General features: G+C 49.3%; 11 protein-coding genes across 11 annotated transcripts; 4 read left to right on the top strand and 7 right to left on the bottom strand.

Annotated features, from left to right (window-relative positions):
* Positions 1-662: 662 nt before the first annotated feature.
* On the top strand, positions 663-1,540 carry N7443_005397 (SDR family NAD(P)-dependent oxidoreductase; the record flags this gene model as incomplete). Its single annotated transcript, XM_056885453.1, has 2 exons — positions 663-782; positions 887-1,540. The coding sequence occupies 2 exons, from the start codon at positions 663-665 to the stop codon at positions 1,538-1,540; spliced, it is 774 nt and encodes a 257-aa protein (XP_056740901.1).
* Positions 1,541-4,332: 2,792 nt separating this feature from the next.
* N7443_005396 (uncharacterized protein) lies at positions 4,333-6,217 on the bottom strand (the record flags this gene model as incomplete). Its single annotated transcript, XM_056885452.1, has 3 exons — positions 4,333-5,068; positions 5,116-5,617; positions 5,659-6,217. 3 exons carry the CDS (start codon positions 6,215-6,217, stop codon positions 4,333-4,335), a joined length of 1,797 nt encoding a protein of 598 aa, XP_056740900.1.
* Positions 6,218-6,996: 779 nt separating this feature from the next.
* Positions 6,997-8,884, bottom strand: N7443_005395 (putative acetamidase; the record flags this gene model as incomplete). The annotated part of the gene is made up of 4 exons (XM_056885451.1): positions 6,997-7,820; positions 7,867-8,337; positions 8,393-8,796; positions 8,844-8,884. 4 exons carry the CDS (start codon positions 8,882-8,884, stop codon positions 6,997-6,999), a joined length of 1,740 nt encoding a protein of 579 aa, XP_056740899.1.
* Positions 8,885-9,813: 929 nt separating this feature from the next.
* On the bottom strand, positions 9,814-10,128 carry N7443_005394 (uncharacterized protein; the record flags this gene model as incomplete). Its single annotated transcript, XM_056885450.1, has 2 exons — positions 9,814-9,970; positions 10,019-10,128. 2 exons carry the CDS (start codon positions 10,126-10,128, stop codon positions 9,814-9,816), a joined length of 267 nt encoding a protein of 88 aa, XP_056740898.1.
* A 1,357-nt stretch (positions 10,129-11,485) lies between these two features.
* On the bottom strand, positions 11,486-12,694 carry N7443_005393 (uncharacterized protein; the record flags this gene model as incomplete). The annotated part of the gene is made up of 2 exons (XM_056885449.1): positions 11,486-12,501; positions 12,550-12,694. 2 exons carry the CDS (start codon positions 12,692-12,694, stop codon positions 11,486-11,488), a joined length of 1,161 nt encoding a protein of 386 aa, XP_056740897.1.
* Positions 12,695-13,445: 751 nt separating this feature from the next.
* On the top strand, positions 13,446-15,638 carry N7443_005392 (fungal specific transcription factor domain-containing protein; the record flags this gene model as incomplete). Its single annotated transcript, XM_056885448.1, is given in 5 exon segments — positions 13,446-13,613; positions 13,714-13,801; positions 13,852-14,417; positions 14,465-14,641; positions 14,655-15,638. Coding segments are annotated over 5 exon segments (1,983 nt in total), but the record flags the coding sequence as incomplete, so codon positions are not given.
* A 426-nt stretch (positions 15,639-16,064) lies between these two features.
* On the top strand, positions 16,065-17,654 carry N7443_005391 (uncharacterized protein; the record flags this gene model as incomplete). The annotated part of the gene is made up of 2 exons (XM_056885447.1): positions 16,065-16,163; positions 16,218-17,654. The coding sequence occupies 2 exons, from the start codon at positions 16,065-16,067 to the stop codon at positions 17,652-17,654; spliced, it is 1,536 nt and encodes a 511-aa protein (XP_056740895.1).
* A 531-nt stretch (positions 17,655-18,185) lies between these two features.
* N7443_005390 (uncharacterized protein) lies at positions 18,186-19,323 on the bottom strand (the record flags this gene model as incomplete). Its single annotated transcript, XM_056885446.1, has 4 exons — positions 18,186-18,597; positions 18,679-18,753; positions 18,814-19,047; positions 19,112-19,323. The coding sequence occupies 4 exons, from the start codon at positions 19,321-19,323 to the stop codon at positions 18,186-18,188; spliced, it is 933 nt and encodes a 310-aa protein (XP_056740894.1).
* Positions 19,324-20,897: 1,574 nt separating this feature from the next.
* On the bottom strand, positions 20,898-21,567 carry N7443_005389 (copper transporter family protein; the record flags this gene model as incomplete). Its single annotated transcript, XM_056885445.1, has 2 exons — positions 20,898-21,018; positions 21,068-21,567. 2 exons carry the CDS (start codon positions 21,565-21,567, stop codon positions 20,898-20,900), a joined length of 621 nt encoding a protein of 206 aa, XP_056740893.1.
* A 1,016-nt stretch (positions 21,568-22,583) lies between these two features.
* On the top strand, positions 22,584-24,460 carry N7443_005388 (uncharacterized protein; the record flags this gene model as incomplete). The annotated part of the gene is made up of 2 exons (XM_056885444.1): positions 22,584-23,338; positions 23,401-24,460. Coding segments are annotated over 2 exons (1,815 nt in total), but the record flags the coding sequence as incomplete, so codon positions are not given.
* A 439-nt stretch (positions 24,461-24,899) lies between these two features.
* Positions 24,900-26,595, bottom strand: N7443_005387 (FAD-binding oxidoreductase; the record flags this gene model as incomplete). The annotated part of the gene is made up of 5 exons (XM_056885443.1): positions 24,900-25,226; positions 25,281-25,476; positions 25,525-25,888; positions 25,942-26,055; positions 26,103-26,595. The coding sequence occupies 5 exons, from the start codon at positions 26,593-26,595 to the stop codon at positions 24,900-24,902; spliced, it is 1,494 nt and encodes a 497-aa protein (XP_056740891.1).
* Positions 26,596-27,269: the final 674 nt, after the last annotated feature.

The following is a 27,269-nucleotide window of genomic DNA, read 5'->3' as shown; positions in this document are numbered from 1 at the left end:
GTTACCAGAGTGCACAATGAACTCAGACAAATCATCCAGGGTAAAATCGAGCGGGGAAAGCGGGTTCCAGTTGACGGGGACCCAGGGGAAGTTGGCTGGGACCCAGAGAATTCCTGACTAATCCTGAGTCCCAGCCAGCTAGGACCCTGAGAACAACTTGCTGAGGCCCAGTTAAATCTAGAAATTCTGGAAGCAGAGCAGATCAGTGTGCACGGAATGCCAAGATGCCTACCATGCACGGCGTCTCACAGTATTCGGGTCTGTTCTGAGTTTCCGTTTCCCCTAGAGATCTCGATCTATCGGCTCCTAGTCTATATTCACTTCTTACCCTTAGCTCTCCACACCCACCCACAACGTTCGTTTATGTAGTAGCGACATCACTCAATCCAAAAATACTTCTCTCCCGAGGAACCAAACGGACTGTTAGTATTATTCTGTCTCTCGGCGTTAACGCCCTATCACCGAACCCCAATTCTACGACGTCATTGAGCAACAAGTAGACAAACCTCAGGAATGCTAGGGCCCCGAGCGCAGTCCTCTTGAAAAATCTCTATCAGATATCCCTCACTTTTCATCCTCACCAGAAAATTTTAAAGAAACAGTGGACCTCAGTACGAACCAATTTTCTTCGCAAGATAGCATCATCCTTAAAGTCCGACCCAATGGGGGACCTCGCAAGTCAGTTCGCCCTTCCTCTGCAAAGTAAGCTAGCGATAGTAACTGGGTCATCACGTGGTATTGGTGCCGGCATTACATGGGAGCTTGCCCGCCGTGGTGCGAATGTAAGGAAGAACTTGCTATAATGCAGTCATTCTTTCTTTAATGTTTTTGGAAAACGAGAACTTGAAGGTTAATGAGAGCCAGGTCTGTATCACCTATGTCTCAGACAACAGCAAGTGTCCTGCCGAAGACCTTAGGGCTAAGATCAGCCAACTCCCTCATAAGCCGACCACATGGACCTGCCAGGCCGACCTGTCAACGACCACGGGCGCCCAGGAGGTCATTTCAAAGCTCAAGTCTTACGTTGGCAAGCGATGACTTTCAAATCCACATTTTGGTGAATAATGCCGCCACCGAGATGGTGAGCAATATGCAGAGCGTGACGCTTGAGAATTATAATAAGGTTTTCAACCTTAACGTGCGTGGTCTCATGCTCATGACGCAGGCCGTAGTTCCGTACCTAGCACCCAAGGGCCGGATTATCAACTTAAGCTCTGTAGGAGCGCGCTCCGGCTTCAAAGATGTCAGCATTTACAGCGCTTCCAAGGCTGCTGTCGAAAGCTTCACGCGCACCTGGGCCAGCGAGCTAGGTGGGGATGGCACGACGGTTAATGCTGTGGCGCCAGGACCTGTACCTAGCGATATGCTGGACAATATCCCTAAGGAAATTGTCGACATGCAGAAGACGACGACGCCTATCGAGCAGCGACTTGGCACAACGGAGGAGATTGCGAGCATTCTTGGGTGGTTGGCAGGACCCGATGCCTCATGGGTGTCGGGCCAGGTTATCTGTGCAAGTGGTGGCTGGTCAATGTATTAGGTTATATAAATAGGGTGTGTTCTTTGTTAAATTGGAGATGATTGTTCGAGGTTATATGCCAGCCATCAGGTGTCGAATAACAAGGAGGTTGTTGGTCACCGGCAGTGTATCCAATCTTACCCTGGCCTAGTGACATACTAAGCTATTGTTTGTTATATCTAATAACTCATTTGCATTCGGCGGGATATATACCTTCATGTGAAAAGTCAAACAAAACCCCCGGACCAACATTGCTATGGAAGAGAGACTTGTTCCCCAGGGAAATGTCGCGGTCTGGCCAGGGCGCGGGGTTCCCTTCTGTCGACTGCAATCTCCTCCTGAGAGGGTAACGTGCTGAAGATACTTCCATTGATGGCATCAACAGCAAATTCCTTGTCAGCCTATCCTATGAGGGTAAGTGGGGTGCAATACATACCTGTAAGGGTTTTTGCTTAACTGTAGGAGAAAAACGGCGCTAGTGAGTGCATCCCAGTTGGATTTATCAGTGGGAGAACTCTCAAAATTAAAGCTTCAAACTAGCGCCTACTTTATACCTGGTTTCAATTTCAAGATCGTCGAGCGAAAACAGAAGGTACTTATCGGCTAGAGGTGGTGTAGCTCGTCGTGCAAAGTTACGGGCGGTAAGGCGGCCGTTTCTGGCCTCTAAAGCGGTCATTTTCGGCGCCAATTTCACAGATCCTCAGATTCTAGTTGGAAAATACGATCGACTTGGTATCACGGCCGCTCCAGACTTCAGTCCCTGTTTCCGATAGAGCTCTGTTCATGGCTCACATCTCTGGGTATAGAGCAGCCCTAAAAGGTGCGGTTTCACTATATCTTTGAGCTTGCTTCTAAATATAGTACATGTATTCGCATAGGTTCCAACCAGCTCTGCAGGGTATATTGTTTGAAGTAACATTTCAGATGAGAAGGTCAGAATTCATACATGACAAGTCATGCGCATGCTTCTTGTGACATACATGATTTTTGCTTTGCTTGTAAGTCTACCAATTCGAATGAATCTGGAGTCTACTATATCTATGCCTGATTCATGTTTTCTCCGGACTCAGTGCTTTTCATCGATGATAGTTCTGCATTGTAATAAGAATGTAAATCCAGCTTGTATTTCCTTTAACCTATTCATAGTTGTAACTCTTCTTTGAATCACAGTCATAGCTCTCTCCTCCCATTGATAATTGCAATGTTTACGCTGTTTGCTCTCCAAACATTTGAATGTAGACAACCGACTAAACTCTCTAATCATGGGGAGGTAAACGACCTGACCTCGGATGAGAAAGTCGTATATGCTCCCGACACTTATCCCTCCGACCAAAGGCCTTCTTGCACTTGTGACATCTGAGTTTGTTGGGGTGGACGTGTGTGGTCTTGATGTGTCTCCAGAGAGACGTATCGTGAGAGAATCCACCGTTGTAGGTGCAAGCCTCCCAGCGACATTTCAGCGGAGTGGAAGAATCACTATGTTCGTTTTAGAAAAGAATAAGGCCCTAGAGTTTAGGTGCTTTGTGTTTGAAATAATGACCAACTTACTCCGAGTCCGACCGAATAGAACGATAATACTTCGGGTCTCCAAGGCTTTCAGCATATTCATCCAGAGACCTTGTTCGAAGTAGCTCGGGTTGAGAGCACTCTGTTTGTATCTCTCGCGATTGGGGGTTGTTGTGAGACTTGTTATCATTGGTACAGGGTAGACTATTCAGTTGGAGATTCAAAGTATGCTCATCGGTCAACCAAGTGGAAGGCTTAGGGCTGTATTTTGTCGCGAAAGAGGTGGTTGGAGTAGTTAAATTTAAAAGGCATGGTTGGTACCGGAAGGTATCCGATAGTATTTGACTATCCGGAGTCGCAAAAGAGGTATTGGAGATATGGTTGCAAGTAGGTATCGAGGATTGGGTACTATCACTTTGACAGTTCCCACAGATTAGGCATTTCCAGCTCATGTTGAATGTTTGACTGGGCGTATCTTCGATGAAAGTTATAGAAGTAAAATGATCAAAATATTGTTCAATTCGAGCTATGTGAATGAAAAAGTGGTTTAATAGCGGGCTTGACACCTTTTTATCTTCTGTCTTCGATGTTCCTTTGCTAAGCCGATTGAAGTTGATTGGAGATTGAGTTTATTCGGTGTGTTATCCGCTAGGACACTACGCCGACTCTGCCGGTCTAGAAGGGGTTATGATTCGGGCAGTTCTTAGAGTGACGTGGCTTGGGCTGCACCGGACTTCGCAGGTCTCCGAATTTATTTAGCGTCTGACTGTACATGTGCGGCTCATAGCAACCTTTACCCCTCCAAGTTTCCTTACATATATGCTACCATACAGATCTTCGTTGTGTGTAGGAACTTCAAGTTGAGATACATAATGATGAAGTGATTTGGGGGAGGAGAGGGGAAGCAAAAGCGCACTATATATGGAAAGCATTTGCCAGATTTTTTTTATTCATATATGCATTAAATCTATTATATTCATGCAACCTGCACCCATCAGGGTACCATGGTCTGCATTGCATAAATTGTGGGTATGTGTCCAAGGTGAATCCTCATCTGATTCCTAATCCTAATCCTAATCGTTTAAGATAAGATTGAGATTCGTTCAGTTCGGAATGACAGAAAATTTCGTTCAGAAGTCAGAGATCTGCAGAGCACAAGTGTGCGATGCGTCTCTTTCGGCGGCTTTCATAGCTGGAATGTGCCAAGACAATACCTTTGATGTGCGCAGGTCTCGCGATAGCTGAAGTCGCGCGGCGCTTGTGATGGGTTGTTTGGGTGTGATCGCGTGAGTCATCACTTCATCTGATCATTCGATAGGTCTCAAAGTCGGGCTTGAGATCGCCTCGAACCATAGGATCTGGGCGGCTTCGTCGCAGGCTAGATCGTACCAAAGCATCATGTCCAGGGTAAGTCTGATTTGTGGCCAGGTGGTTAACCCGCTTCGTCGAGCGGTTTCACCTAGTGCCGAGACGAAGAATGGTCGTTCTGGTGTATCTGTTGCCGCGATACCGCCTAATGTCAAAGCCCAGATTAGGGGGATTCGATTTCGCGGGGCGGACCACATGGCGGAAGCGGTGGGTAAACTAAGTTGAGCTTGGATTTGCTTTGCCAAGCTCTTGAGGGGCGTGTTTTGTGCGGGGATAGGGAACATGACGCCGACGCTGAAAATTAGTGCGGTTAGTCGGCAGATGTCGTAGGTTGTTGCTTCGGTGGGATGTGAGAATGAGGTTGGAATGTCGGAGGATGGTAGGAGGGAGAGGAGAGTGTGTTGGGTGAGATTTCGCTGGTCAGCGAGTAATGGGAGATCGTAGCCTTTAACTAGACTGACGCGGACGATGTTGATGTATGTAAAGGCGGCTTGGAAGGCTTCTGCCATACTGGGGGTGATGCCGATGTCTTGGAGTCGGCCGAAGCCATGTTCAACGTCTGATGGTCCGAATCCCAATAACTCTTGTAGGGTGATGCCGTTGCGAGACACGTCTAGAGGCCAGAAGGCGAATCCTGGGTGGGTGCAGAAGACCGAGGCAGTGAAAATGTCCGAGCTGGGAATGTAAGCAGGTATTCCCATCAGGGAGAGATTAGAACGTACAATGTAATCGTTGGGGGCAACCCCGTGAATTGGATATTCTCCAAGCCACCGCGTAGCTTAATCAACTGGACCAAGCCACCAATATGAATCAAGTTTGGCGGCAGACAGCCATAAACATCAATCCACTGCAAACGCTGAAAAGGCGGATTAAACGGCGTCTTCCGATGTCGCTGCCGCTTATTGTCCTCGGGCTGATGATGCGCCATACAGATAACACTCAACAGCACGGCATCGCTCACGGCGCGCGAAGGATCTCTTACGGCCTGATTGATCAGCTTAATCGACTCCATCTCACACAGCTGCAGGATGCGCTCATGTTTCGGACCCCAGGCATCCCTGGGCACCCAATTATTCAACCACTGTACACGCTGATGGCATAACGAGCCGAACATGAACGCCGTGAACAGAGCGGGGTCGGACAGCGAAAGCGGGAACCACGACGCTCCGGCCTCTTTCAAGTTTGCGCGGGTCGGCACGAGGCCAGGCCAGAGGACTGTTAAGCCTATGAGGGAAAAATCTGTCAGTTCAACGCCATGCACAGACCAGGGTGGAATTCCCCACAGTATTGCTCGCAGAGATTGACGACCTCGGGCGAGAAAGAAGACGGATATGTGCAGAAAGGATCGATGACGCCAGTAATGGGTGATTCGATGCGGGGATTTTCCCAAGGGAGGGCGGGTTCGCTCGAGTGCGCGGTCACGGAGCTATTGTCGTCGCTACTATCGCTACTATCGCTCGCATGCGATGGGGGAAAGGGCGAGCTCTGCCATTGGCGCCGACGGTCTTGGAAGCGGGGAAGACCAGGGCCGATGCCATTCGCGCGATGGGGGGAATAGGTCGAACGCGACACGAGGGTGTAGGATGAGGGGCCGGCCTGGTCACTGGATAACGGCGAGATGGAGTCGCGGACGGGGTGAGAAATGCGACGAGTCGCTTGAAGGGCAGTTGAACGGTCTTTGGTCTGGTCGGAGATCCAACGGCCGACGTGGGCACGTACTAGACGCTGCGCTTTCAGGCGTTCGGTCTCGGAGGCGGGTCGGGCGTTGACGAAGTGGATGCCATCCTTCTTGCGAGAGGCGTTCTGTTTTTTGCGGGACGCCATGCTCCCAAATGATGATCACCGTGACAGATTCAACATCCTTGAGAGGGGGGGGGGGGGAAGATGGGGTAAGAGTTCGTTCCAGGAACCCGGGTAAGTGTCAGGGTAAGAGTAAGGTTAAAAATAAATGGAGACGAATAAAAGTACCGAGCAAGTACCAAGAGGTAAAGTCAAGGGAGAAAGATGAACACCCAGGAAAAAGCCCCGTGACCGTCTTGGACTGGAAATGAGTTAAAATGACTTGCAGTCGGTGGAGTTGATTCCCCTTTGGCGCTTGGCACTTTTTCGGTTTACTTGGCTTGGACCTCTCGCTCTGAGCAGATACATCCCATCTCACCCCCATTTCAGTCCCTAAGCGAGCTATAAACTACGAGCTACGAGCTACGAGCTACGAGCTACGAGCTACGCGCTACGAGCTACGCGCTACCCTAACGCTCTGATCATCGACCCGCCATACTGGGAGCCAAGATTTCATTCGCAACCGATCCAGGACTCCCTGAACTCGGACCCCGTGCGAGAGCACCCGCGATACGAGAAGCTCAAAATCTGGCACTGGGGTGGACCGCGAACCTGACATGTCGTGACACCGCCGATCGCAGCTCGAGAGACTAGAAATTGATGACTCGGTTAGTAATTAGCCGGGCCCCGCACTCGAGTAACACAACATTCCGACTAGAGGTTCTCGATAAGAAGCTGAAGAAATGGATTGTGCCAAACTAAGTTCTAGTACTAAGCTACTAGTACAGATTAGTACTAGAATAATTCACACTAGAGGAAAGTGATCAATCAATCTCCAAAAGGCTGTACTTAGCGCTCTCCCCAGTCTGCGGATCTTGGTACGCTTCCAGCGCCTTCTCCACAACGGCCATGTATCCAAGAACCTGCTCCTCCTGCCACCTGCGCCCAACAACCTGCACTGCAGTCGGAAGACCCGCCATTTTAATTGAGTCGTAATGTTTCCATGCCCCACGAGCGATCGCATGATTAGCCCCGAGTCGCTTCAGGGTCGTCTTATACGGGGACACGAGCGCGTCGTGGATGGGATCTACATGGCCGACGGGCATGACGCCGGCAGAGTAATCGAGCAGGTTCCAGAGGAAGGTATACCCGCATGACGAGACGGCGTCGTGCATGGCTTTGTGGGGGAGGGCTGGGGTGGCGTTCGCCGGACACAGGATGAAGTCAAATTGTTGTGGTTGCGAGTCCCACCATTCGTGCCAGGTTGCGCGGTAGGATTCGCGCTGGGCAGTTAGGGGCCAGAGTTGTGCGGCGGTTTTGGGGCCGAAAGACCGAATGAGTGTTGCGAGGATGGTATCGCGCTTGATGTAGCGGACGTACAGGTAGTAGAGGTAGCGGAGCGGGCCGGGGAGGTGCGCAAGGCGGGAGAGTTGGATGGCGCCCGGGTCTGAGGGCTCGAAGCTGCGGAGATTGGTATTGAAGTGGTGGCAGCCGTCCGAGTTGAGAAGCTGGGAGGCCAGGTCGAGGCCTTTAAAGGGGTCGGCGTTGGCCGGGGGTGTGATTTCGGTCACGGTGTGGCCGGCTTCGGTGAGTGCGGCGACGGTAGTGGACACTGCGCGTTCGATGGCCGGGGTGGGAGGAACGACGCCTGAAGATGTTAGCTGGGATCTGAGATGGGTTGAGATCGGACGTACCATCATTGCTCATCAAACCGATACGGAGAGGCTTGCTCTGCGCCTCGGTCTCAAGATCACCTCTCCAGGAGATAGGATGTACCGTATAATCATACTTCCAAGGCTGCATGCCGATAATGGCCTTGGTGAAATAAGTGAGGTCATTCAACGTGCGAGCCATCGGACTGAACACACTCGGAATGCCCTCTTGACCAGCCATACTGGTACTGACGCCGACCTTAGGCCAACGACCCGTACTGCAACGAAGCGAGTAAACCCCACTCCAAGCAGCAGGAACACGTACAGAGCCAGCAACATCAGACCCGATGCCAATCCGGCCACCCTGAGCAAGCAGAGCACCCTCACCACCAGTCGAGCCACCGGGAGAATACCCAGGGACATGGGGATTAAGACAATGTCCCCAAAGCCCATTAGCAGACTCAAACGAAAGCAGCGTAATAGGCAACGCAGTCTTCACATAAGGCACAGCACCTGTAGAATATCAGCAACGATCCCAACACCAAGCCAAGTGTAGGAGTAGACAAACCAGCATCCTTCAACAACTTAACCATAGGGCCATCCTCTGCAAATGGCTTCCCAGCAAGCTTTGAATACCCAAGTGTAGTATCAAAACCCTTGACCTGCACCGAATCCTTCAAAGAAATGGGAATCCCCGCCAACGGGCCCTCGAGGTTAACCTCACTTTCCAACCATGCCTCCGCCTCCGGCAACAACAGTTCAGTAATACAATTAGTACGCTCCTGAGCGCGCACAGCAACCTTTCCGTACGTGCGCAGTACGCTTAGTGGCGAAGTCGTCTCATTCTGGATATCGGAGACGAGCTCTTCGATGGGCTGATTGATTATCTTCTTATCGGCGTCTGTTATGGCGAGGTGGTAGGGGTATGGAAGGGAGGCGAAGCGAGCGGTGCGCTCAGCTTGTTTTTGGGCCCTTTCTTTTATTAGTTGAGTTCAGACCAGAGGGAAAGGAATACGTACCGTGTGCGCCGATAGGCGAAGTAGTCGAATGGAGGAAACATAGTTCTTTGTTGGAGAGATGGGAGTTCGGGGGTGGAGGCCTTTTATCTGTGCGGGGATGTGGAGAATGCGATAAGCTAGGCCCGAGGTTACCCTCTAGTGGTTGGAGCGGTGTTTAGTCCGCTTGTTATCTCCAACTCTTAGCCTTTAGGGGGGAGACTGGGATTACTCTGGACTAGGATCTACTAATCGTGTGGGCCTTTTTGCACTGTCTGTGTATCTATTCTCTTGTGTGACAAGATAGCTGGCCCTGGAGCCCAGATACGCCGGGACTAGCCCCGTTCCGCAGGTCCACCCGTTGATAACCTGATACAACCGAAGTGCGTCCAGATGCCTATTAGGTACTTGAATAGTAATTACAATATTTTGAATACTTAGTCATTAAAGATCGGAGCCTAGTGAAAGACCCAAAGCATAAATCCACATACAAGATTTCAACGCTCTTGGGCGTCGTCTTTGAGGCAGGAGACTGGTGAGCCAAGGTATGAACAAGGTTGGAAACGATCAGAGAAGAACCAGGGCACAATAGCTCTCCCATTTGACAATTTAAAATGCAGTACCGTGTACCTGGCATCGTCCTCATTGGATTCCCTCATTGGATTCCCTCTGCTACAACAGGGGTTTAAAAGTATTTTATCTTGATAAACATCGGAGAGATAGCACGCTCGAAGGGTATTCGAGGGAAGAAGGTTCTTACGTGATCCGCTTCATCACCTAAGCATATATTATTTTGTTCTTAGATAGAACTAATTCAGATGGTATATATATCTCTTATTCATGTCTTATTGTCAATGCTATATAAAGTATCTACTAACGCCAACAAAAAGCCGCCCTGGAGCCGCGGCGGGTATATCTCCAGATTTTCAAAAGCCATAAACGCCATGTTACTCAGATAGAATGCAATGAAACGACAAAGGACCCTGGCGCTGGCTCATGGTTCAGGGGTCTGGAGCCAGTTGTGCTTAGCTAGCCACCAAATGATCACGCCGCCGACGACAATCAGGATGATGAAGATGAAGATGACAAAGCCCCAGATGAGAGAGCGCTTGCTTTTTTGGCGTTCTCGCTCGAGCCAGTTGTCGGGTTGTCTATGGGCCGTTAGGTGGTGTTTGTAGGGTCAAGGGGGATGGGTCTACCTTTTCTGCATTGATTCCAGGTCTAGTGTGCTCGCACTCTTGGCTTCCTCGTCTAGATGGACTGCTGTGCTGAAGCGCTTCCAGAAATATGGGTCGCGGACAAGAGCCATTTCGGGTTGATGTGTTCGTTTTGTGCAAGGGGCGACACAATTCGATCTGATGCCCCTTGGGGATGTTGACGAGTGTGCGGCGCGGAAGGCAGGTAGGCTAGGAGAAGGACTTTGGAAAGTGGACGACGACGACGAGCGAGAGGTTGTGGATCAGTTTGTGCCTGGGTGAGAACCAGTGTAGACAAGATTAGATACGGGAGTCGACTTGCACTTAACCGGTCAGATAAGAGGGGCTCGCGATCAGATGCCGCGTAAGGAATTCCACTTCATCAGACGACTGGAGGCTGGTCGGACAAGGCAGCCCATAATTCACAATATCTTGTTTGTCCTGCCGAGCTGTGATATGCGAAAGGGGCATTCGACCAATGCCCTGCGTGGGTAGAGTGGGCTGTCCTCGTGGACTTATTGCCATGGCGACAGGAACGACCAGTTATCGGTGGTGAGTAGTCGTTAAAATGCCTCATGGGGGCATGGCATGTCGATTGGAATGAAGGGGGTGAGATTTTGGACATTATGTATGGTCGGATTCGTGCTGGCTGGATCTGGGCCAATATGAATGCTCGACGGTGTGGAATGTAGATCGTGTTATCCACGGGAAGGGTTCGGGATGGGCTCTTGGGATGATCGCGAATCATGATTTGTATAGGTGTATAAGATGCAGACGTTGGCCGGCCATTGAAACCGTAGAGCTGGCTATGGTGTTTACTTATTGTTCTATAGGTTCTATATAACGTGGCTGGTTGATATCAATTCTAGCATGAATTCATTGTTGCGGTGCATCAAGGGGTCAATTCTTGGTAGATGAAAATCAGTACCTTTGCAAAAACAACACAACCCTACGCTGAATATAACCTATAATATGGTATAAACCTCAGCTGTATACCGCGAGACTATAGAAGCTACTTAGTGTAAGTCTTGATAGGTTTGAGAAACAATGAAAGCGTGCAAGGTGGTGACCTCGATTTCCGGAAGTACTGTATTTCGGGGCCAAGGGGATTTTGATTTCTGACAGATGACCCATCATTAAAGGAGGTAACATGTGGGCTTCGCAGCTATCACCCAAAACCTAAGCCATTGCACAAATCGCTCTTCCAGATGGTGGCATATGCTTCGTCGATCAAGTACATCGCTACATAATGCCAGGGGGCATAGTTTCCGGTGTGGCATACTTTACGGTTGGCCACGATAGTGAAAGTGTCGACGCCACCATTCATATTCCGCAACGGCATACTCAGAATGTTGGTAGCAGTCATATAAGAGGGGATTGTAAACCATCACAACGACTTCAAGCCGCGTAATGATCAATAATTTCGGAGAATAAAGTATTATACATGACTCTCTCAGCTACAGGCTCACCTCATGATGCACATATCTGCAGTGGTGCAGCCAAGGAGAGATTGGCACCCCTGCTAGTTTTCCCATGCATACGAAAGAAAAGAGCCGCTTTCAACACATAAACCCGTGATATGAAGCAAGAATGAAAAGTCGGCGGATAGATGCGATTATTCGCTAATGCTGCCACGAGGTCAACAGATGTAGTATAGATCACGCGACCTTGATCGATCTGATATGACCATTCTAGATCTATCTCCTTTGAAGATAACGGCACAGTATCTGACCAGAGCGCCTGCTGAGGGCCCATGGTGGAATCATTCTTAAGATCGGGGAATTTGTGCGAAGGCTCTACTCCGTAGAAAGTAAATGCTTTGAGTTTGAACTGAGTTGATAGATGGTTTGGTGGCAATTGGCCTTCGTGTGTTGGCTCAAACCGCAAGTTGAACTTGAGTGGAATCGATGCGTCTTCTGGTTGGAGGTTGTGCAGCTGGATCGCAGGCGGTTGGGCTACCGATGCGATTAGGGCACCTATACTCGAGCTAAGTATACCTCTGCCCAGATTTTTTTCCGTTTGTAGTTTATAATATTTGCTGTGTGAAGTGAGAAGCGGGGCGCTTTCTTGTCGAGTGGGAAGGATGTAAACAGGGCAGAGCGCTTCTTGTGTCTTTTTTGCTTGGCATCCCTTCAAAGCATCGCTATCCCATACTTCGAACTTAATGTAGTAGTTGATTTGGGACGTCTTAGGTGCCATATCATCGCCGGCATTCAATAATCGAGAGACAGTTCCTAGACTCGCAGGTAGTTGGAGGTGTTCCTGCTGGATTTGGAAATTGGCGCATTCGTGATGACACACTTGGACTGGCAGCTGTTGAGGAACGACAAATTTGAATGGTATATGATGCATTTTCCCTGACTCAAGGATTGTGTCAAAAAGACCGTCGAAAACTGGAAAGTCCATCCGAAGGAATGGTTTTTCAAGGACGTTTGTCGATACAGGAATGTGAGTGTACATGTTCTCGACTTCCATTCTCATGATTCCTATCAGTTGTCAGCAAGCCCTTAAATGGCCGGTAACTTGATCTATACCTTGTAATGAAATGGTTACGTTCTCCACTTTAACTTGTCGATGCGGTGTAAACAAGATTTCGCCGTCAATAATGTCGTCTGTCTTGTAGATTGCAGACGACCCTTGCGGGTCTGAAAGAACGAACTCCACACGAGGACGCTTCATTTTCAGCTAGTTGATGTTTGTGTGTTTCATATTTCTTGTACACTTGCGGATGAAGACTTAAATATGTCCTGTTCTCGGTCTGGGGTGCGGCTCGGTAAGATGTCGCCTTTCCGATCGAATTCAAAAACCTTCATCCGCCCAAAATGCAACCTCAGCAAATGATTAATGCAGATATGAGTCACTCTGTCAGTATTGAATGTTCTTGGTTTACTTCTCAATTTGAAACAGTGTGCAATTAGAGCACTGAATGAACTGAGGGCCCCTGAGACCCGCTACAGAGAATATGTTGACATCTGGATCCTCATCGATTGATGGATTCATACCCCATATAACTATGTATGCAACTTCATTACAAGTATGCTGCCAGATTACATCCTGTTATAATATCTATCTTCTTGATGCGGCATAGATAGAATCAGTCCGTTAGACTTACTCCGCCCGCGTAGGATTTTCTGTTCGACCATTCGATATAGCACCTTGTCTTTCTTAACATATTTTATCTAGATTTTATTCCAAGCCATTGAGTGGTTTAGAAGTTTGATTATTCTCAAACTATCCTGGTGAAATTTAAGCATAGTTGATTACCAACGGTAGGTACTACGCTTCTGATTGCGGCAATTGCCACTCGGCAAGATAAAATTTTGCCGATGCGCCGACCACCTCTCCCACTCGTCAAACTCCCACAACACAATCTCTTAGGCATTCAAAGATCTCGCCAAAATGAAAGCATCCACATCAAAAGTACCAAGTGATTCGGTGGCTAAGCGACAGACAAAGAAGTCCATCGCGTGCGTATCTGGCCCGCCCCGCTAGTGCTCTGCTAACGCCGTTAGTTGTCGCCGATGTCATACCCACAAAATCAAATGCTCCGGAGGCCAACCCTGCTCCAAATGTCGGAATGCGGGGTGTGCTGCCGAATGTATATATGTTAATCGGGATCGGCTGATCAAGATCCATGAAAGGTAGGCGAATTGTCCCGGCATGCAGTACTTGACTCACAAGGCCAAAGCTACCTCCAGGAACTTGCTGCTGAGAATGAACGTTTGCGCGAACAATTATCCCATGCACCGAGATTGGTGACAGTGGAAGACACTGCCCACTCTGAAGGTTATCTTCACTTCGTCGATATGCGAACGATTTGCTAAACACATGCACAGGTGCTCCAGAAGCCGCACCCGATACAGACACGAACGTTCAAAATCCGATGATATGCCAACGCGGATGGTTCCAGCCATATGATTCATCCAGGCCCCCAATTCACATTGGTGAAGCAGCATGCACAGCGTTCGCAACGCGACTCCGACAGGTACTCACTAAAAGCAAGACTACATCACACATGCCACGTGTGCAGTACACGCCCGAGGAAACGCTGATAAAAATCCGCAATCCAGCGATTCCATGGCCCACTTTATCACAGGCTAGATTACTGATTCAAGTTGTCTTTAATCAAGTGGGCCGTGTTTATCATTTGATGCTCCGCAAGTCGACAGTCGAGGAACTTGAGTTAGCTTATCGGCAGGCCGATTTTGATGATCCCGTATTGACATGTAAGACATGCAAGTTCTTCGCTTTATTTGCACTAGGAGAGGTCTATTCGGCCCGTTCAAACTCGAATCTTGAGTGTGCCGTTCCTGGGGCTGCGTATTATGTGAATGCGATGATGTTGATTCCTATCTTGCCCGAGCGACCCAGTTTAACCCATATTGAGGCTCTGCTATTATTGGTAAGTATTTCCTATATTAAGCACAATTCTCAAAACTAATTCTACAGTCACTTTACTCATACTTTTTGAATCGTCGACATTCTGGCTTCCTACTCGTTGGTAGTGCTATGCGCCTCGGCTTGACCCTGGGCCTGCACCACGATATTCCAGAATCTCAATGCCCTGATCCAATTGATCGCCAGCACCGAATTCGACTTTGGTGGGGAATCTATCTTCGATCGCATGTACGGCTCTAAGGTTGGCTATCCGATCCAGATCGCAGATGATGATATCTTCGTCGAGATGCCCTCTGATGCCCTGACCGAGGATCGAGATGAACAATTTTCCGACACTCAGTTTCTCGTTGCAAGCATCGATCTTGCGAGAATAACAGGACAGGTTATTGAGAAGCTGTACAGCCGCAAAAAACAGCCTGACTCGTTCCTCCAGCGAGAGCAAAAGTTGCTCATCGCCTTGAAGCAGTGGTCACAAGGCCTACCTCCACATATCAGGTTGAGCCGTGATGGATATATTCCAAAGAACGTGGTGTCTCTGCATCTTCAATTAAACCAGTGCATCATGTTGGCGACTCGACCTATTCTCCTCCACGCACTGATGCAATATCGATCCTCCAAACCCATCGGTGACAAAGATACCTCGCCGACGAATACCCAGACGCTCAAGACACTTGGCGATGCATGCATCCACGCTGCAAGACACACGCACTCGCTTATCGTGGAAGAATGGACCAACGGAACCATGCCCATTTACGGCTACTTTTATGCACACTATCTATTCTCCAGCGCCCTTATTATGGTAATCTCCAGCGAGATACACACCGAAAACTGCAACGACTTTGCCTTGTTCGAAACAGCGACCGAAATCTTGCGTGCAATGAGCGACCATGGAAACTTGGCAGCCACCGAGTTCCATGACAATCTCGAATGTGTACGACAGTGTCTAAATAAGAAACGAGGGTCACGAGCCCGCAACTCCCTCCCCAGCGAGGCTTATCTGAATCCTAGCGAACCACTAACCCTTTTCACCGATCCAGCTGCAAGACCTAGTGAGATGGGACTTCCAGAAGTTTCTTTACCGACCGATGACATGGGGTTCTTGGGACAGAATATGGAGGAGTTCCTGGCGTTGCCTGATGTGGATTTTGGGCCACTGGACCCGGGGATGCCGATCAGTGCGGATGCAACGTACTCGTGGCCAAACTACTCACTGTGGACTGCATAGTACATGTGCATGAGTGTGGGCTGATAGGGTGTGCTGGTATCTCTAGGTAGTGTCAGCCTAGAACTGGTACCTTCGGGTACCTGATGACGAGCCAACATCATAGGGTGGTGCCACGCGAGTGCGCCACTTGAGTTCGAGAAAGATCACATGGAAAGAATCCAGTGGCAATCACATTTGTATATAGTAATCTACTGAATATTTCTATTGTCATAGCCTAGCTCTGTTCCACCTCCGAAGAACCAACGTCAGCTGTGAATAAACTCGTTACGAACCCGTGGATCGAACTCCCCCGCAGTGGGTCAACGTGTGCCTGACCGCCCCAACTTGCCTGACGCTGCCTGTTCGTCGATCAGCCTTGAATTTCAATTCTTTGCATCCTGCACATCCTGCGCATCCTGCATCCCAGGATTGTAACCTCATGGTGCCATGGCATCCACTTCAGCCCACTGGGGAACTCTCATCAACCCAGACAAGAGCCCTGCACCACTGCTAGAGCAGCTATGTTTGGGCATCGCACAGCTGATGGTAAGCACCTAACACATTCTCATGTCTCACGAAACTGACTGTTGACCTGAATAGCCCTCATTTGACTCAAACGGTACCACCGATTTGACTCCTGATCGGCTAGCTGCATTTTACCGTAAAGTTGGCGGCGATTATGACCCACTCTTCCTTGCAACCAAGGCCCAGTCGCTATCCTTCATCTACCAGTCCCTGGGCTGCTTTCACAGCCTTCAACCTTCGACAAACCCGTATGAACCGCCATCTATACCATCACTTCTACCAAACGGGTTTGTGCGATGGCAAACAATACAGATATTGATGGACCCAGACGAGCACTCGCGGTTCCTACAAGAAGCCGTCAAACAGTGGGATATTGTCGATGCTCAAGGACAAACCTTCCCCAAGGAGATACCCCGAGACGCCTTTCCCTCGGAGCCCGACCCGGAGATGATGCAGTGGCATGAGGGCGTGTGCCGGCGACTAGAGTACGACTTTGTCAAACGGAACGTCCAGCATAATTCACCTCCGAATTTCGGGGCTTATCCTCATTACCATTTCAGCGGCAAAGATCCGCTTCCCGATGAGGAGGATTACTTTGCGCGAGCTCCTGGAAGGTCTAACTCTCGGCGCCAGAGCCACTTCGACTCGGATCGATCTAGCGGTCGACGTCATCACAGGCGGCTCAGCGCCGAGTATCCTGCGTCCAACTCTCGCAGACATGAGCCAGGTTTTGCTCCACGCCCAGATGGTGGTAGATCAGGCGTGACATCACCGAGAGGACCATCCCCAACTGGCTTCGCCGAACGTTCACGCCATTCCCGAGGCCGAGACCGGCCATCTGGACATGCACGGGATGCAGAGGATGTACCCGATGACATGGACTTTTCAGATAATTCAATGCGCCACGAAGACCCCAACCTTAGAACCAGACCCAGGCCCAAACACAGCTCACGTCATCACAATCTCTCACCTCCAACGGACTCCCGTGCGCGCCGCCATTCACACGACGCCTATATACGCAAACCCGCGCGCGAAGTCTCCCCGACCCCGAAAAAACGCTACGAAAGCTACGACAGACGCCCCCCAAAACCCAGCAAATCAACCTCCGACCGACGCCGCGAAGCCCGCTCGCGATCCCGGCCGCCAGTCCAATTCCGTGAATACATTTTCGAACCAACGCAAGCCCCAGCCCCGGTCCCAGCTCCAGCTCCAGATCCACCACAGTACGCCGCCCCCCCACCCCCACCACGAGGCCCACCTCGCCACCGGTATGATGCCTATTTAGCCGAAGACGGCAGACGAGGCAGTTACAGCGGCGGCAGCACAGGCGGAAGTCGACCTAATAGCGGAGGTAGTGGGTCTGAAAAACCAAGATCGTACAGTAGTGCAGGGCTTTATCCTCGTACCGGAAGGTGGACTAGTCCGCAGCGTAGCTCGGCTGCGAAAAGGTACATTCCGACGAGGGTGGCTGAAGATTCGGAATACATACCTTCCCCGCGGAGGGTGATATGATTGATCAATTATGATAGCGTTGAATTCCTGCTTTTTTTCATGGCTTGTTTTTCAGGCGTTGAATTGCATTTGAGCATCTCTACTACACTTTCTTCACGACTTATGATATGGCGCTTTGTGTGGAGGGTTTGAAGTGCTGACTTCTATTTTGTTCTTTTGCATTTGTGACTTTGGTTTTGGCCAGCATTTTAGGAGGTTATGAACAATGAAACATGCGCGATTGAGGATATTGCCTACCTATCTTGGGGCATACTAGATAGCTCTGTATTTTGATAAAATAATCAGAGATGTCTAGAGAGAGGTTTGAAATCCATAGATAGACATTACTCAACTGATGTCAATGGAATACGATGCTAAAATCCAGTAACATACCATCATGAGGTTACCTTAAAATACATGGATGGGATCTTGGAGTATGACACATGCTCTTCGACCTTGCCTATCTGTTATCTACGGATACAGACGCGCTCATAACCGATGAGAAATAAGTTGCTTAAATTAATATTTAAATTACAAATATCGGATCTAAGATCAATAAAACATCTTCTCCACAGCCGCCTGGAAGGCCGGCGAACCTTCACGGTACGCGACCAATTTATCATCAACAATTAATTCCTCCAGACTCTTCTTGCTGTACCCATCCACCTCCCAGATGTCGGATCCAATCAGCTCTGGTATTTTTCCGGCTCCCCAGATCCTGCGACAATACCATGCATTCGCGAGGGGCTGGCCTTTGTCCAAGCGGTCTTGGATTTGGCGATCCACTTCTTCTAGGCTGTGTCGGAAGGTAGTAGGAGGAGCGCTGTGTCTTTTTTCTAATGCTGTTGCAACATCTTCACCCGTAGCTTGAACCTCTGATAGACCGAAGACCTTGTTCTCTAGCTCGAGGATGGGAGTTTTCGCGAAAATGGCTGCGTATGCGGCTGCGACGTATTCTCTCGTGCTGCAAGTTCGTCATTAGACAATCTTACCTTCCGACTGGGAATTTGTATAAAGTAGTTGAGAAGCCTTGTTTGGTACTTACCAAATGTTGACGACTTGGTGTCCGCTGTCCCCACTGAAGACAATCCGATTCTCGGATACGTCAACTCCGACCATACTAAAATTTAACCATATTAGTTTTAACTCCATGTAAACCACGAAGAGATGGGATAAATACCCAGTACTCAGGAAGGACTCCGCAAAGAAGCCAGGAAGAACGATAGTCATCGCGATGCCTGCCTTTTTTGCGGCTTCCTCCACTTCAAATTTCAATTGATTGATGGGAACTCGCAGTCCTTGTGCATCACAACGGAAAGCGAGGTCTGAGGGAACGAACAGCTTGACATTGGTTTCAGGAATGGCTTTCACGAGTCCATGTTGTCGGGGAACACCCTCCTGGCCGACCAGTGAGCTTTCAGATTGTCAGTAATCTGATCTTCAAATGTCTGCGGTTGTTGGGATGGAAAGGAGCTCACATGACAATATCAACATCTTGCAACGCGGCTTCAACCGCCTGCTGATCTTCCACGTCCACTTCGACGGATGTGACACCTTCGGGAAGATCACTGATGTCGGAGCTCGGACGATAGAGAACCTTGACAGGGGCGCCGGACTGTACAAGGGCGGCAAAGATAGCAGAGCTGACCCAGCCCCGATGTCCGTAAACAGCGATCCGATTGTAAGTCATTTCGTACTTTGATCTATGCGAGCAATCGATGGTAGTATCTGATGTCTGACTCTAATATACTCACCCCCCGTGGGATTTCTCATTCTTTTATAGCTGGTCCAGAAATATGCAAATTGCGCCCAGATATTTTTGCCTAATTTGCCAAAGCCACATTCAAAACATAAAACATGACACCGCCACTATCTCTAGGATTCAAGCGTTTGAGAGAGATCTCAGCCAATGACTATGAGCGATACAGATACAAGCCTTGCAAAAGTACCATGTTTGAATGATTTGGGCTGTTTGAATACTGTTTGTTGTGTTTGGAACGCCGCACTTAAAGTGCTTCCATTCATCATTGGCTACAGCCAGTTAACCCCCGACGGGTCTCCGTTCGGCGCTCGATAGCCGTTCCCAGATTCCCTGGTCTGCCCCCGGGGCCGCCCCCGGGGCCACCCCAGGGTCCGTGCTGCTGCTTGCACATATTCATGTCCCCTCAATCTTGCTTTCCATCCACGGGAAGACTAATAACTGATTTGCTATGATTGGCCATAGCAAATCCACGGATCTTTATTTTCGAGTAAAGATTGCGAGATCTTGACATGGGCGTTCGTTGCGTGAGGATGCAGGCTATACAATAACTAAATTCTGTTCCCACGAAGACACCTGAGAGTGCGTTTCTTGCACCGCTTAGAAATAAGAACAGGAAAATCACCATCGTTACCGCCTCTGCTCAATATACCTAGGCTGAAACTTCGATTGTAGGCGAGCATCTCTCAGAAATGGACAGAAAATGATGCAGTAGTCTGTTGATTGGAACCTTGGAATGGTTTCCCTAATGATTGCCAATTTTGTGCTGGAAATTGAAGGCAATCAAATGACAAAGGCTTTTTTGAGCCACTAGTAGAAATACGTGCAGATTGTTAAATGTTTCACAGAACGTCTAATATCAGGCATTGTTAGATCTTCAGGATTCTGATGTTATTCCAAAAGTACATGGCCAAGAATTCAAAGATTATGAAGATGATGAGCATCTTCCTGGCTGTTCTTTCCCAAAGTTTCCTATAAAAAGCCCTTGGCAAAGCCTCTGGAAGAAGAGACTTGAGAAACGTAAAAGCAATCACCAGAAATTGAAGGCTGCTTATTTATCGGTGTGCTTGTGAAAGTATCCTCTTTGTTACATGAATTCTTGGAATGAAAAAAGGAGAATTTTTGAAATTGAATGGAGCAGACCGAAAAATACCTCGACTAGATTATCAGAAATGCTAACGTCTCGGTAGCATCTACCGAGACGTTTAACATTTCGATTACCCAGATCAAACCTTCGAATCTAACTACTTCAGGCATATATCTGATTTCTGAATGGCTAATCACCGCCTGCCCCGCTTAAAGTTACACGGTAGAAACTTGTAGTGTATCGCTTGATTAATATAGGTTGGAAATTTGCTGCTGGAACAGCGCCGCGGGTCATCGGTATGTTGGGAAATCCTAGGACGGACTTGGTCTCGGCCTCACTAAGATGATACCGAACAGGATTGTCTATATGTAAAATACTATTGCGGCCCTAAATTATATCTCTGATCCATGCGAATTCGCTAAATACAATGCATCCATTCAGTTTGGGCTGCGACACTGCCCATGATGAATGTTCCAAGCCAAATTCCTCCCAGTACGGACAGGAAGTATCCAAGATTCATGGTCATTACCGCAATCATCCTGTCACACGTTAGAGAAGAGTTTCTATCAGAGAATTGATCAAACTTACAGTAGATATGCAACTCCAGCAATGAACATCTCATACGTGGCACGACCGGCGGCAGGGTTAACGCGCCACCTAGACCACCGATTGCCGAGCTCTTGCATACTCAATTGGACACCAGACATGCGCTTCGTCTGCATGTCCTGTTTGCCATCAATCGTGGCGTGTTGCATGCCATCAGTCCATAACCGACCCTCGAGAACGGGTCTGATGGCAATGAGGACGCGGAGAATAACGGCAAGAACGATCAAGAAGATACAGGTACCAGCGTATTGGCCCTTCGAGGTTGGTGTCCAGTCTTCGGAGAACAGAGGTGTCTTGAATGAGGTGAAGAAGGTCATGATCATCTCAGACATGGACATTGTCATTGAGGAATCGGACATGCCAGACATGCCGGACATGCTAGAAGTGGCAGTTGAGGTGGCCATGGACATTGTCATGGACATGGTGTCCGTCGCTGTCGCCGTCGCCATCGACATTGATGTCGTCATATCACTCATGTCCATTTTGGCGGGTGAAATTAAGAAGAGTTGTTGGAGATGCCCCTATCCGTTCAGCTGAGATGCACGAATCGAATATTTATTGCAACGAGCCGAGTCGAGGTATCACACCGAAGATATGTACAAGGCAAATAAAAGAGATCGCGACCTAAGAATAAAAGCCCATGGACCATTTTATCAATTCGCGACAAAGGCCCCCACCATGTGGAAAAAGGAAGTGATAACCAGGCAGGTTCAACTCTGGAGTGTGCGGGTCGGTTTCCGCAACCCCACATCCAGCAACCCGATTTGCCAGCGCAAAGGTCAGCCTGCTCATATTCGCTCTCCCGAACATGCTATGCCTGAGCTTGCCTGACTCGCGCCGCTTTCTGACACTGTCTATGGGGCTAAATGGGCTGCCATCCTATGCGATTCCACGATGCTCAGAAATTGGATGCTCGGACCGCGTGCGCATATCCGTTCGGAGTTGAAGATTCGGGGTTCTGATTGGTGACGAGGAGCAAGCGGGCGGAGCCGACGCGGGAAGATCCACTTGAAATGGACGCAAATGTGCTCACCTTGAAATCCGCGTGGACTGTGGCTCTTTCATCTTGATCTTCTGTCACCCCGAGTCCCTGAGTACCTTGAGAAAGAGGTGGAGGCAATTGAGTCATAGGCGTGTACATGTACGAAGGATCTGATGGTAGACCACAGTACTCTGTTGCGCGGATGAAAGCTGCAACGCAAACTTCAGATCGTGCGAGTCTGGGATGTAGTGAAGAAGCATGACACATGAAGCCTGAGCTTTGACATGCCCAGAGATGATAGCCCTACGAAGCTACGTAATTAGAGATGAGCACGTTGGAGCAGGATAGAAGCGGCTAGACTTGAGCAAATTCTGGGTGGATCCCTTCCGATCAAGGAAGCCCACGCGAGTTACTGCCCAGGATATATGGCTGCCATTATTAATACTGCTCATGTCTGTGGAATTGGATATTACTCGACTTCACTTCTACACGTCTCTATAGCGATCGTCGTGAGCATCCTCCGACACACACTCCGCCATGGGAATGTTACCGTGGCTAGACCAGCCGGTCATGCTGCACTCTGACCGTGACCCTGGGATGTGTATGATGACTGCCGAGCAATGTGCTTATAAGACGGCATACTGGAGGAACTGGTATCAAGCAGACCACCGCTTCTCGTTACCAACCGTCGCATTTTTCATGGTCGCCATTGGCCTCTTCACAATCGCCCACATCTTGACCCTCATCTTCCCAAGAAGCTTCCAACGAAACCCAGTCTGGTCACGCCTAGTGGCCTTGTCTCGGTTCCTATCCTACAAAAGCTGGAGGGTTGCGGGATGGAACACAAATTCACTTGGCGTTTTTCTCCTCGGAGGTGCAGGTCTCGTCTTTTTCCTATCAATGACTCTCGGACCAAAGCCTTATTACTGGCCTAATACCAAGGAGATCAGCTATGGTGGCTCTCCTCCAATTGCTACCCGCAGTGGCTTCATGGCCCTTGCCTGCATGCCATTCTTGATCGTTCTCGGTGCGAAGGCGAACCCGATCACAGCCTTGACTGGCGTCTCTCACGAGAAACTGAACATCTGGCACAACTGGGTTGCCTGGGCAATGTTTGTTCTTGCCTTGATTCACACTTTCCCATTCATTGTGGTTCATGTTCGCCAGGGTGATCTCCCTGCGCAGTGGAATAGTGGCGGTGTCTGGGTGACTGGAGTTGTTGCCATCATCGCTCAAGCTTGGCTCACTTTCATGTCGATTCCTTGGATTCGGTACGTACCTACTGACTTAGTGACTTCTCGTTGTCAAGCATCATTCTAATCACGACTATTAGCAATCGCTACTACGAATTCTTCAAATCAACACACCTCTTCATGGCCCTAGTTTTCGTCATTTTCTTCTTCTTCCACTGCGACTTCCGAATGTCTTCATGGGACTACTTCATCGCCACCGCGGTATTATATACCCTCTGCTGGTTATACGCCCAGTGCAAAACTTATTTCGAGCACGGCATCCGAAACAAAGCTCGACTTATCGCCGAATCAAACGATACCCTTCGCATCACTATCGATACAACCATGGAATGGGGCCCTGGGCAACATATCTTCCTCCGATTCTTGACGTGCGGTGCGCACGCTCTTACTGCGCACCCATTCACCATCTGCTCTGTTCCCCAGCCGGGTCGGAAAAACACACTGGTCTTCTACGTCAAGGCGCGTGGCGGAGTCACGGGTCGTCTTATGGCCATAGCTAGGAAGACGCCTGGTGCGCAGGTCCCAGTTCTGATGGACGGGCCATACGGTGGGATTCAAGCCGGAAAGCTGGAGGACTTCGATAAGAATCTTATTATTGGCGGAGGTGCTGGTGCAGGTCTGACGCTGTCGATGATTGAGGACTTCATTCGATTTTCCAACACACAAGAAGAAAAGAGAGAGTTGAAGGTTATTGTCGCAACGCGTGATCCTGGCATGCGTTCTTGGTATACCCGTGCCCTTGAAAACATCGCCGAACGACAGTCCCACGAGTCATTTATCCCGGGATTGTCGATCCACATTCACGAGACCTTTAGTGGAAATGCTGGCTCGGAGACCGAGAGCAAGGAACTGGAGGTAGAAGGGGGAACCAAAAGTCAGAGTGTGGAGTCTAAGGAATGCAACCCACTCACAGCGGAGATCTTTGGCGTCCAGGTTTACGCTGGACGCCCGGATTTACCAGCATCCATGCGTCAGATGGCAAGCCAAGAAGGTGTTTCTGTTGGCGTTGTCGTCTGTGGACCTTCATCAATGACTCACGATGTTAATCAGGCTGCCTCGGAAGTACAAGGCCATATTCTTGGGAGGAAAGCTGGCGCTGCCCGAGAGTTGTGGCTTCATACAGAGAATTTCTCTTATTAAATATTTATATACCCCCAATGGAAAGCGTCAATGTGCTGTTATACAAATCCCAGTGTTCAGAAGTTGGGTGTCAATGCTAGACGGAGTATGAGCAATGAGATCCTCAATGTTGGACGTCCTCGCGATTATCCTTATTGTATCTGGTAGAAAGTCAAAAAGACGCTATAAGGATTGAGATAGAATTAAACCCGTCTTGTACTGAGATGGGCGAATACTGCAACCGTTAAATGGATTACCGTACAACTGAGAAAGAAGAGGGCTTTAGAGCTACAGGAGTTTATGAAGCTAGTGAAATAAGGATCGCTTGATATGTAATATTGAGATAAAAACCTGGAAAAACTGCGATCATTGAATGTATTAGGTGCTGAATTATGATATTAATATACCAGAACAATTATGTTTGTTATAATGCAAGCAATATTTACGCTCCGAAGCTCCCTTACTCCTCCAGACGCCATCCACCACTAGTCCGCTTCTGAAAGAACCCATCAGGATCATAGCGCAAGCGAGCGTCCAGCGCATACTGCTTAGACTCGGGCTTGATACGGCCCCAGTAGTCCTGTCGGAAATAGGCATCATTCATGAAGAGAGGTCGGTAGACATCCGGAAGGCGACCCTCGTCAATGTTCTTTTGGACAAGATTGCCCATGCCGCCATACAGATTTTGGTTGGCTTGGTCAATCTTCTCGTCGTCTGCGGCAAAGGCGTAGGAGAAGTCGAGCTCGATGAAAATGTAGTTGGTGTCGGTTGGGACGGAGAGAAGGTCCTGGGCTTTGTTAGCTGGGTTGTTTCCTGGCAAACTGGTAATAGAGAGACTTACACCGCCACGCTCGACGGCTTTTTGAGAGAAGGCCTTCGGCACGGGCTGGAAGGCGATCGAGCCAAGCACGCCGGGGACTGCGAGGACGGACTCGGTCACGTTGTACCAGTGGTCGTAGTACTCCTGCAGCACGGAAGAGCCAACGGCTTTACTGGGGACGGGAGTGGTTTCGGTGGCAATGGTGTAGCGTTGTCCACTGAGAAAGGTTAGAATCGTTCCAGATTCATGGGTTGGAAACACTTACTGGAGAATGAAGAAGTCGTTGTTCTTCAACAGGTCATAGTAGCTATCCCAGGTCTTGGCCGTAGAGGTGTGATCAATCGCAGTGAATTCGTCAAAGACACCCGCCGGAGGCGTAGGTCCATCGTAGAAGAGGAACATGATCCAGAAGTCGATGACTGCTCCATGCTCGGAGGTCAGGATAATAGCGGCCTTCTCATCAGGGTAGTCGTCCACAAAATTGCGCAGAGCCTCCAACACCTGGGGAGTCTTGTCGGCAGTGAAGATGTAGTTGCCACCCCAGACCTGGCCGATAGGGTGTGTTTGCATAGTGTACGCAGTGACAACACCGAGGTTATTGCCGCCGCCCTTCAATGAGTGGTAAAGATCTTTATCAAATTAGCTCTGTGAAAATCGACTAACCCTCTCAACTTATTCTTACCGACGTTCTCCATCTCATTGGCATCGACAATCGTGCCATTGGCCAGAACGACCTGGTAGTTGGCCACGTTGTTTGCAGCCCATCCGTACTGGGTGCTCAAGAAACTCATTCCACCTGTTCACGTTAGAATCAGACAAAATCCTTCTTTATGACCAACATACATCCGAGCATATAGCCTCCAATACCAACACCGCCAAGTCGGCCACCGACAACAGCACGGCCAGTACCATCCAATCCCTTCTGCGCCTGCTCCCAGGATAGACCGGGTCCAATGACGGCAGTTTCATCGTCGGGGTTATAGAAAACCTGGTCAAGGTTTTTGGTCGAAACAAGCAGTCCATCCTCAATACTGGCGAAACCATTGTTAGGCATGTGTCCACCAGACTTGACAGCAAAGAGCGTCTCGAAGTTGTGCAACTCGGTGATGACATGCGACATTTCTTCCGCGCTAGCTGGCGCCGCAATGCATGTGGGCTTCAGGTCTCCGCATGCAGCCGACCAGTACTTGGTCAGGTCACTCGAATAGTCCAGCGAGAGAGGATACTCGATATCAATTCCGGCCTGCTCGAGTGTCGAACAAATATCGGCGTGGACCGCAGGCGCCATGGCAGCAATGGCCAGCGCCAAGGTACACCAGCTAATGCTGGGAGCCATGGCAGAGAGAGCGAAGTGTATAAGATGCAACAAGGTATAGACAGAAGAAAAGAACTACCGCAAAGCGCTGATATGAGCTTTGAGCTTGCGACGAAAGAACGATTAGGTTGAAATGGAACACTCAAACTCAGAATCAACCCTGGAGAAGCGGGTCTTCAATTGATATAAATAGCCATGGTTAAAGCGTTCCCAAAAGACTCGGGGGTATCCATCGAGCCACTGCCCCTCCCGGTGGAGCGGGAAGGATGGGACTGGACAAGGCACTACTGTAACGGGGTTCTGCAAAGGCCTTGTTGGTACCATTACCGCAGTTCCCCGATCGGGTAGGGAGTATCTGGCAGTTTATTTCCAGAACTTGAGCTGCCAATCAAGTCTTGCAGAAATGATGGCTATCTCCATCTCGGTTTTTGGTACTTGTGGAGTCGTTCGGCTCTGTATGTAAAGGGCACATGGCAAGGCAGATGGTTTGCTGAAACCTCGGGTTTCTTGTCGGAGGAAATAGCTACTCGAGTGAGATCACTCGATCAAACCTCTTTTCTAACCGAGAGTCTGTTTGCTGTCGATCTTGCGGATATGCATTATTGAACGCAGGCCCTCAATGGCATGGAAGCTTCTCTACCCGAACCGAGAGCCAGATGCTGGGCGGTTGCTACGCCGGGTTGTAGCGCGGATTG

This window comes from Penicillium atrosanguineum (assembly GCF_028827265.1).
Source record: "Penicillium atrosanguineum strain IBT 20685 chromosome Unknown utg000004l_segment0_segment0, whole genome shotgun sequence".
In the NCBI taxonomy this organism is placed as follows: domain Eukaryota; kingdom Fungi; phylum Ascomycota; class Eurotiomycetes; order Eurotiales; family Aspergillaceae; genus Penicillium; species Penicillium atrosanguineum.
The sequence above is the reverse complement of the archived record's forward strand: the minus strand, read 5'-3'. Positions and strand labels throughout refer to the sequence as shown.